The sequence below is a fragment of the Athene noctua genome, chromosome 22 (assembly GCF_965140245.1).
Source record: "Athene noctua chromosome 22, bAthNoc1.hap1.1, whole genome shotgun sequence".
NCBI classification, from domain to species: Eukaryota; Metazoa; Chordata; class Aves; order Strigiformes; family Strigidae; genus Athene; species Athene noctua.
In genome coordinates this window covers 162,883-173,480 of record NC_134058.1, presented here as the reverse complement: position 1 = coordinate 173,480, position 10,598 = coordinate 162,883, and the positions used below count along the sequence as shown (strand labels likewise).

The window sequence follows — 10,598 nt, the reverse complement described above, 5'->3', positions numbered from 1 at the left end:
TTACCTTCCATGCTGTGCTTGACGACAATCAGACACGATTCTTAGAGCTTGTGTTATGCACAGGCAACCCTGTTGTCATGGGCAGCTGGGGACAAGGCAAAGTGTTGCAGAGAAATAGATTGGTGGGTCTTTCTTTATGAGTGACCAAGAGAAACAATTCTCTCTCCAGCAGTAGTGGGAGAAAATGCTTGATCCTGATACATGCTTATTGTTTTTGAGGTGCCTTGGGGACTGGGCACTGTTAAGCTGCCATCCCTCACCAGCTCAGCATCATCAGGGAGTGCAGCAATGACCCTTTTTTCCTGCCGCCCCAATCTACGACAAGTGACAAAGGAGAAAGTCCTCTTGCCTCTGGACTTAGACAAAGTTGAGGCATCACTCTTCTGAGAGGTTTCATGGGACCTCCTGTGTGTCTTGCTTCCCCTGCCTGAGTTCACTTCATGTTGCATGTTTATCTTTGTCCCATTACTTTCTTCCTGTTGTGCTGAACTCTAAGAAAATACTACACTGCTCGCAGCATAATTGCAAAACATCAAGAATTTATTAACTTCCAAGTAGCATAGAGTCTAAAGTTAGGAGCTGTCTTCATGTTTCTTCATTCTCATTTTAAATCAAGCAAATCTATATACATGTTTTCAGACATCTGTATAAATTATGCAACCAAAGTCAGGGAGAGTATCTTCTCCTGTCTACACACAATATTTCCAGAAGCACTCTGAGAGATTCCCACGTTTCTTGTACTGTTTCCTGTCCTTGGTCAAGAAGCGGCCCAGCAAAGCAATTCGAGGGTGATTTCCATAGAAAGTCTGAAAGTCAAACAGCATTAGAGAGGTTACTGTTGGATGGTAAATGTTCCCAGCAGGAAAGTACACTCCTCACAGCTCCAGCTGATCCCCCAGCCCTGTCTTCTGACTAGGGGGAGCAAAGGCAGCCACCCAGTGTGCCCTCTGATGTAGGTGAGGCACTAAAACTAGTCCCTGCCTTCGGCCTTTATATTTAATTCAGCAGATGTATGAACAGGAATGATGTTCTCCATTTATCTAACGGTTCATAACAAATCTGATAATACTGTGTAACCCGTGTTGCAGTGGAGGAAAAAAATGACATGCAGCTAATACTGGTTAGTGTACTGGCCTGGCCTGGTGAAGCTGCAGTTTGGCCTTTATTTAGAAAGCTGGTTTTCTCCGGCGGGGGGGGGGGAAGTGGGGGGGGTTTAGAATGAAATGCTCTGGATTACTTGCTCTCCTTTTTTTTTTTTTTTCTTTTTTTTTCTTTTTGTCCTCTGCTTATCTAACTGCTGAGTAATTTCAGCTTCAAGAGCACTGTGACATACTTTATAGTGTTTATGAAGTCTGTGGATCTTAAATGATATCTGAGTAACAATTCTGTGTAGTTTAAAATGTGGAAACTTATTTTTCATGTTTCAGTGACAGATGGTCATTTACTTACCTCTTTGATGTTTTCCCTTGGGTTGTAGCTGCTGGGGCTGAGACCTGGTAGAGGGGAGACATATGAAATGTTTTACCATTTAGAAATGGTGAACGTGCACGAGTCAATCTTGTGTGCCATAATTCTACAGCCAGCAGAATTCTTGAACTGGAACATTCTGAGGATCAGACAGAAAACCCTTTTGCTGCAGCACAGCCATTTCTGCTTGTGGTGCACAATTCCAGCAGGATCTGGGACTCTGCAGGTGCAAGCTGTATGGTCCCCTTCAGCAGGCATTATGTCTGTTGCTCCCCGAACTACCTATTGCTATTGATTCTGCACTTCCTGCAAGCATTGATGTTTTTTAAGAGACTGTGCTATTGTGTTTTGTCTGCTAGCTCCTTCTAGGCCTGTCCTTGCTTTGCCCCAGTTTTGCTGTATGAGGGCTTTGCTAGCTAATTTGGAGAATTCTCCAGCCGGTACCTGAGCTGTAAGCGCGGCTGCTCAGCGGGTTTACCCAAGGTCTCAGTTAACCAGATGACAGCTGTCTGTTGCCTACACATGATGCTGCGTTTCGCTAAATACCCAGGAGCTGGCACAATGTCTGGGGAAGCTGGACATGCAAACCGCGGGCACTCTTCCATCAACTGCTGTGGGAAATCCTCACCTGCTTTGCTGTCTTCAGTCAGGGTGCCCAAGAGCTCTGGCAGAAACTGAAGCAGGGAAGTGCTTCCTAGGTTGCCCAGCTGCTCCAGGTTTAATCTCGAATCTTCATCAGCTGCAAATGGAAGATGACAGAGGAAAGGCATACTGTAAGAGTCTTTTGCTTTGAATCCCTGTTTCAGTCGGTCTCGGATGATTTCTGATCAGGTCTGTTGGCCCCACCTGTTGAAGATTACCGTGAAACCGCCAGTCATCCGTCCTCACTTAATGAATAGCAGGGGATAGTTGTGGGCTTCTTTTTCCTTCCAAAACTTTCAAAAAGGTACCTTGCTGATGTTAATCGCAGATTCTCATTTCTCTGGCAGATTTTTTGACAAACAGCAGCTCCTCCCATTGCTTGGGGAGCTCACAGCCTAATCCTCCTGGTACCCAGCTGTAGACAACCCAGACTTGTGTGTGTATATATATGTATATATATATACATATATATATTTTTTTTTAGTCCATTTCTTTATCAACTAGTCCTATGCTGGAGCTTTTCTAGCTAGACAAAACTTCCTGTTTGAGGCCTATTAACCTGTTCATTTTCCCAATTATTGAATGCAATAAAATGGGGGGAAGGGCAGGAATAAATGTAGAAAAACTTAAAATATTTTGGCCGCTACGCTTCTCTAGAGCATCTCAATCACCTCTCGTATTTAACGTGTGTACCAGTACAGATATTATTACTTTTTTTGAAACAACAGACTGCTGATGGAATTAATTTGCATGCGCATGGAGAATTTGGTAACTAGGCTGTGTCCCAAGGCAGGTTGCCAACAGGAGCCCTTAGCAGTGTTATACTTTATAAGGCTTAATAAGGCTTTTGTACTTTGAGCAGTAAATTTGATCTTTGCTAATATATAGCAGACATTCAAAACTGTAAGCAACAAGAGGGTGCTATTATCAAACTCTAGTTGCGCAGATGAATATCATTTTGTAGTTGCACTTTTAGATGATACTGCAGAGTTTTAGTTGCTCTTACCTGCAGGGATGGGTGAGACTGTATAGCTCCACAGTAGGGAGTGTATAGGAAAATAAACTGTTGAAAATGATCCCCCAGCATTTCAAAAACTTGGACCAAGATCAAGAACTTGAAGATCATGGACATCCACATTGTTAGTTTTTTCACTGTACAAAGGGACAATTGCAAAGGACAGTGGGGATTTGAGTGTAAAACGGAATAAGAATACTGTAATTTCCCTGTGCCATGTGGAGACAATTCATATCTCTAGCCTTGTATTGTTTTTTAAATTCAGAGCAGTACCAGCAGGTAAATTTGCTTTGTGATTTAGAAAGCTTTGAAACAACCTTCTTTGGTACAGAGTTTTACTTCTGTCGTACCCAGCCGAGAGACTCTATATTAGCAAGGAAGATTTAATAAGCCTAATGGATGTCTTGAAATAAATGCAGTAATTGTTAGAGCCAGGTTGTTCACCCTGTGATGTGATAGATGCGATCCATACTGAGTCACGGTTGCCTGTAAATATGCAAGTTAGATCGTGGAAGGCTTGAGAAGGTGCTGGCTTAGGGAGTCCAAGATTTTCAAAGTGAACTTTGGGATTACTAATACCTATAAACCAGCACAACAGCTGTGGCACCTGCAAAGTGGGTAAGAGCAGCCACGTTTTAACAGTCAGCTTTATGAAGTAACTTTGGGTTTGATTCACCTGTTCTTTGAACACTCGTTTCAGAAACATTTCCAGAACAGGTCAGGTCTGATGACAGTAACCTTCCAGATTCTGTTGTGCATTTTCACCGAGTCATTTCAGTCTCAACTTACAGTATAATTTCAAACTTTGAGAACAGCTTTTTCAAGCAAACATTTATTCTTTCACTGGACTGAATGGAATCTGCATCAGTGCAAACAAATATGCTCAATACATTGCTGTTTTGGCAGTGTAAGGCAGACTTGCCTGTTCTTGATCTAAGTAGGATTGCATTAATCGTTGCAGTAGGTTTCCCCTTTTTTAAATATAACTTCAGTTAAACATAGCTCATTTTCAAGTGTAGCGAAAGACCATACAGCCAAGTTTCTTTAAATTATCCAATGCTGCTTCAGCAACAGACGCTGTCTATGCCAGCTCGTGTTTTGTGCTAGAAGGCTCACGTACCTTTGTTTCCTGGATCTCAAAGCGGCAGGAAGAAATATTCAGGGAACTCAACCTCCCCATTTTACAAGACTAGCACCCACTGATGATGTCACTTGCACTGCCAGTGTTCTGAAGGCATTCCTGCTTTTCCTACAGCTGATCAGCACAGATAAAGGCCCCTCGGAAAGCATACCTGCCTCTCGTCTGCTTTTGCTGCTCCAGCCCCTGCTTTATGACCATTAAAATCAAAAGACTCTTACCTGCGAGTTGATAAGACATCTCACTGGCATTGATGATGGGGAGAGATGAGAGAGGACAGGAGAAGCTGATAATAATGAGACAGCAGAATACCAGCTTATGCATCATTGCTGTGTTGAATATATGTCGTCTTTGTCTATCCCTGTAACTCAGAACTCCTGTCTGACTGTTGCCTCTGCTCCCAGTTTCACCCATTATATAGCCGCTCATGACCTCATAAATATCATCATGTTCTCTCCCCCTTTCAAAAAAAAAAAAATCAAATTAATTTATTGCCCATTGATTCTAAATGGAAACCACTTTGCATTGATGTAATTTTTCAAGGTAACGGTTCATAGACAATAAATTTACTGTCTTATAGCTTGGTGTACAAAATGGATATTATATCAAACCAAGCACACTAAAGTTTATAAATCTGGCATAAAAAAAAAAAAAAAAAAAAAAAGTAACTTCCAGTTATAAATCATGAGTTAACAAAAGGGTCAGACGTTGGTTCAAATGACCAGGGCAATAAGACAGCTGATTTATGAGCCTTAGCAGTCTTGACGCAAAGCATCTGATAGGAAATGCACTTTTTTTTCCTTTTGTGAGATGGATGGATGTGTTTGTTGTATTTGGGGTTCTTGTGCCAGGAAAAGTAAAAGAGAAGGGGAGTTAAAATATCTAGTTAGTTTACAAAGAGAATGTTAGGGGAGTTCAATTTTTTTCCCCTTGTAGCTTTTCACATCTATTTATTTGAGAAGACCTCATCCAGTGCTGCCCCAGAGAATTGTCTTGGCAGAGAAAGTACAGCTTCCATCTGGAGACTTGCTTGGTACATATAAACTGCTTTGGTTGATATTAAACACAGGTCCCTCATTAGACTGGGACACCCTTTTCCATTTTACTTATCTTCTCTTTCCCTCAGCTGGAAGTTACTACTTAATTCTGTGTACGCTGGCTGGGACTGACTGGACTGGTTCCTCGTCTTCTTTCTCTGTGAAGCTTCATATCCAACTGTATAGAGCCTTGAAAATAAAAAAAAAAAAGTGAGCTTATGACAGTCTTCTTTCCTTTAGTTGGTGAGAAAATTATGCCTGTTCAGGTTTATACTAAATTGAGGTTTGGTAGTTTTCTGCCTATCTAATCAAATGTTTGTGCCTTCAAATGTTCTTCAGAATTCTGTGAAATCCCACTAGTGTTACTAAATTTCTTTCCCTATGCTGAATTGCATGACAATTGGACGTTGCAAAAGGAGTGAATTTGTCTGCTTCCTTTTTCCTTTATTAACATTTCCCATTGAAGATTGATTTTATGTTATAAATTCTGTGGCTGCTAGGACTAATTTCAGATCAGCTACGTCAGTCGTACCTAACAGACCTATTTCTGCTGCAGGTCCAGTTCAAAGAGAGCATGACCACATGTGCACAGTTAACAGGTTGTCCAGAAAAGCTGTAGATTCTGTGGATCACAGAATGGTTGAGGTTGGAAGGCATCTCTGGAAATCATCTAGTCTAACCCCCCTGCTGAAAGCAGGGTCAGCCAGAGCAGTTTGTCCAGGAGAGTGTCCAGTCGTGTTTGAATAGCTTCAAGGATGGAATGGGACAGAATTTCAAAATTAAGCAGGACAAGGCCCTGAGCATCCCCATATAAGTTCAAATGCTCTGCTTTGAGTGCAGAGGTGGGGAGTTGGAGAGGTGAGAGGGGACCTTCCGAGGTCCTTCCAACCTTCTACCATCCTGTGTGTACAGAGAGGTCTAGTACTGACTCACGGAGCACATGCTGCAGGTGTCTGAATTACAGATCCTGTTTCTCTGGACTTGTCTTGCTGAAGTGAGTGGATATGACAAAATAATTTCTCTACAGAATTAACCTAATACATCTTATATGCCTCTTTCCCTGTGATTCCCTATGAGAGAAATAAGTAGAGAGGAATTCTCTCTCCTCATCTGAGTCATGCAACTCTTCGTTCCAAAACTGCCGACAGTAATTAGGTCTGATTTGATGCATGATCTCACTGTTGGTGCTGGATGCTCTGTACAAATGCTTGTCCTTCAGTGAACTATCAATGACAATGGCCTTATCAATATTCGCTCTGAGCATCCTCCAAGGAAAGCTAATGAAGCACTCTACACAAGCAACTTATGTCCTTTGTCTTCTCTCAAGGAAGACTCAGCCTCTTAGAGCCATCATGAAGTGCGTCATGTGGAAGTTGGGCAACTTGCCCACAGCTTATTGCCTTTACTCAGATCTGAAGTTGTCACTTAGACACTCTTTCCTCTACCAGAATGTCAAAGGCATTTTCCTCAGGGGACAGTGCACACGTCATCATGCAAAGCAAAGAAACAGCTCATCCTAAACAAAGGTACAAACCCCTGAATACACCAAGGAGGGCAGTGAATGTGAATTGCACTTTGAAAACTTGGAAATTGATTTGCAAGGAACTTTTTTAATTTTTATCAAAACTACTATTTAGTGGGCAAACTTCAAGTTCTTATTTATTATAATAGACTTTCTTTCAAGTGCTTGAGTTTAAAATAACAGTGGAAGAGTAGTCCAGATAAATTACTGAGCAAACTCTGAACAGTATGTATATGTTACTCTGTCATAAAAGATTATCCTTAATTATCAGAAGAAACAACTATTCTTGATTTTAAATGATAGCTCATGAAGAGTAAGTTGTTAATGAAGCCAAGAAAACTTTAAAAAAAAAAAAAAAAAAAAAAGACACAACAAAACCAACCAAAACCAGCCCCCCAAACCCAAATTATCCACCTTCTGAGTAAAATAGTAAAGATGAAATCTAACGTATAATGCAAAAGTTCTTTCCCGTGCTTTATGATAAGTAAGCACGAGTTTTTATTTTAGTCAAGTATCGTGACAGTTGGCAAAAGCAGGAATTTCAGAGATGATGTGGTTTAGCAGTAGCATTTGTATGAGGAACTTTCACCTAGGGTATAACTTCTGGTGTAACTTTTTGGCTTGAATTTAGTTTTCATGAAGAGAGGTATGTAGTAAAACGTTTTTGTATTGTAATTGCAGGTGAGCTTCTTATTATATAAATGTCCAGCTCTTCCTTGAATTTTACTAGAATTTTTAACTTCACATCTTGTTTCAATGAGTTATACATGTTGGCTGGTGTGAGAGAAAAAATGGTTTTGTTATCTAGTTCCCTGCTAAGGTCTGGCAGATCATTTAGGTGTTTTGGGGTTTTTGCTTTGCTGTCACTGCTGGTTTATCAGATATCTGTCCTCATTAACACCTAAGACATTAAATATTCCGTTTTAGCTAATTATTCCGATTCATAATGTGATTGTTAGATCTATTTTGCACACTGAAATAGCTGTCTTGTGAGATCATATGTCCAATAAGGCTTTTTTCCTACCACTAGCTTGTGTTGCTTTATGTGTACTCTGCATTTTAGAGTGTACTGAAAATAGCCTGTTGGGACACTCAGCAGATCAAAGGAAAAAATTAACCATAACTTGGGCACTTGCTGTTAACTTCCTTTTTTGAAGATGCTGCTTCTGCTCACTGTGTGTGAACTGTAATGTAGGACGTGTGGTGTATGTTCTGTATAAGCAAACAGCACGATACAGTGTATTTGGGTACACACAGTAGTATTCCCATCTTCTGAATTTCTCTCAAAGTTATGTAAGATCTCCAAGAGGTTCTGTCCCAGGTTTCCTTGTTCTGTGGTGAACCGAAGGTGCACAGGTGAGTGTTTGTGCTCAGCTGCACACACACCTCTGTGTAAATGAAGATGGCAGGTCCACAGGCCTCTGTGAAGATGCTTTATTTTGCTGCAGAACTGGCAAGTGGACTAAAAATTCTCTAGTACAGGATCACAGCTGCCAAAACACTGCTCCTTTGTAGTATAGTTTCCACCAGTCTGGGAGGAACAAACCCTCTTGATTTTTGGCCCTGCTGGGCTGGCACACTGTAGCCTGGGTATATTCTCCAAGTGAAGCTTGACAAAGCTGGTCCTTAACTCCCCTGTCCCCTCAGCACTACAGAATTAGCAAACTGAAGCTTCACACTGTTTGACATGAAGGAAAGTAAGTCTGGCGTGACTGGAGCTTGGAAATACAGCACGTTGATATCTTATGGGAATCCGATTCTGGGTAATGCAGCCACAGAGCAGCGGAGGTCAGATCTTGAAATAAGGTTTCTTCCCCCCCAAAAAATGTAATGGAACTAACTATGCAATTGCAGTTTATTTTTAAAGCTGAAATTAAGAGAGCAGACGGTATTAAGGAAAGAGAGGAACACTTCTTCAGCCAGGATGGAGCTTTCTCTTTACCTTTCTCCTGCTCTCCCAAGGTATCCCAGAAAAATCTCTTCAACCGTAATAAGAAATTATGATCTGGACAAAAGCAGAATAAAAACTTTATCTCATTTTTCTGGTCAGCACCCTGCACAGAAAGGAGTACAAAGCAGCCTGCTGGAAAGCACAGTCTGTTAGCCAGTGACTGTCAGGACTTAACACACGTTTCACCAGCCCCAGCGACAGGGCAAGTGGGAGACTTGGGCTCATTTTTCTTTCGAGGTGCGTGTCTGCTCCTGTGATGCTGCTGCACTTGGAACCAGTAAAAGTTTCCAATTCGGACACCTTTATTGCAGAGAAGTCTGTTGTGAGGTGTTTTCAAGGCAAAGTACTGGATTTTTAGGGACCTTCCAACAATCCAGAGTAGCGCAGATCAGCTCTGATCCTAGGTGCAGGGCACCAGTCCTTTCCCTCCTGCTGTGGGGAGCACAAAGGGCGAGTCTGGTTGAGAAGGAACTGGAGCAGGTGAACACGTTTTTCTCTTTGTTTTTTATGAATAGGACTAGATTAACTTTCGGGTGACTGTACTTTTTAATAGCTAACCAGTGTGTCGTGACCAGTAACAGGTACCTCATTTTTTCTGACTACACTGCAAGGAAAAGAAACGTCCTCTCTCTGTTCATGCTGGCTTTGTCCCTTGGCGGCTCTGGGAGAGTGGGTAGGGGAGCCTCTGCGCAGGACGTGGTGCCAGCAAACCTCTGGAGAAGGGTGCGAGTCCTGGGGCACCAGCGCAGGGGTGAGCCCCTGAAACAGCAGGGTATAGACTTACAACTTGCAAGAGATAACTACACTGGGGGAAAGGTGACTGTGTGGTGTTGGATTTGGGGTGGGGCTGGGGGGTGTTAGACATTCTTCCCATCTACAGAAGGTTTTCCCTTCTTGCATGCATGTACATTTCTCAGCTAAGGAACCCTTACCTATTTTTGAAGAATGATTAAATAAGGTCAAGAGACTTTTACTCGGGAGCAAGTATCCATACAATGTATTCCTCAGACATCAGTTTTTCTTGTGTAGCTTCACTGATAGGATCACTGCTGCTACTGGAACAGCTTCAGAAACTCGGTCTACTGAAGAGCACCACTATTAATGTGAATCAAAGTCAAGCAGACAATCGGGTCAGGACAGAGTCATCACTCTTGTATGTTTGTTGCTTGAAGAGTGGTATGCTCTGCTCTGCTTTCTCACTGTGACCATCTCTTTCCTTCTCCTAATGCCTTTGCTGGCTTGGCATTTCTAGAAGCCAAGGCTGCCTCTCATGTTCAGAAGCTTGGAAGGTCTGCTTTTGCTACGTGGTTTAACTCTGGAACTGCAGCTAAAGCATTTTGTGAGGGTTTTGACCTTCATGGGGCTTTTATGTAGCAGCCCCTTTGTTAGTCCTTTCTTATACCTTGCTCCATTCCATCTACTAGTTCACCTTTCCTCTCCCCTCCTGCTTGTGCTCAGCACGTTCCTGGCACCGTTCCTCTGCCTGCAGCGCTCAGACTTGTCTGTCTGTTTGCTACAGGGGGACGTGTAGGGAGTGGAAAGGAAGAAGGAGCCTTTACGGGGCGGGTTCAGGAAGGTGCTTGCAGGACTTGGTCCCTGTTTCAGCCTCGGCACAGGCCCGTGGACAGGGGATGGGGGTGACACTGGGGCTGCTGGAGCCCCTGAGGCTGCGTGGCCTTGCAGTGCCGGTGGCGTGTGTTAGAGCTCACTGAATGAGGCCTGGCTGTTGCCTTGGAGAGAAGGAATCAAACTGTGTGCCTGCTGTGTGTCCATAGCAGGTTTTTTCTACAAACGATGGGAACAGCCATGCTTGAATCTTCTGCCAG

The 10,598-nt window shown here is 42.6% G+C and overlaps 1 protein-coding gene across 1 annotated transcript; it reads right to left on the bottom strand.

The window, feature by feature from the left end:
* Positions 1 to 444: 444 nt before the first annotated feature.
* On the bottom strand, positions 445 to 9,661 carry UTS2 (urotensin 2). Its single transcript, XM_074924990.1, has 4 exons — positions 4,484 to 9,661; positions 2,096 to 2,206; positions 1,450 to 1,493; positions 445 to 806 (listed from the first exon to the last, which is right to left on the bottom strand). The coding sequence occupies exons 1-4, from the start codon at positions 4,689 to 4,691 to the stop codon at positions 690 to 692; spliced, it is 480 nt and encodes a 159-aa protein (XP_074781091.1). The 5' UTR covers positions 4,692 to 9,661; the 3' UTR covers positions 445 to 689.
* Between the last annotated feature and the right edge of the window lie 937 nt (positions 9,662 to 10,598).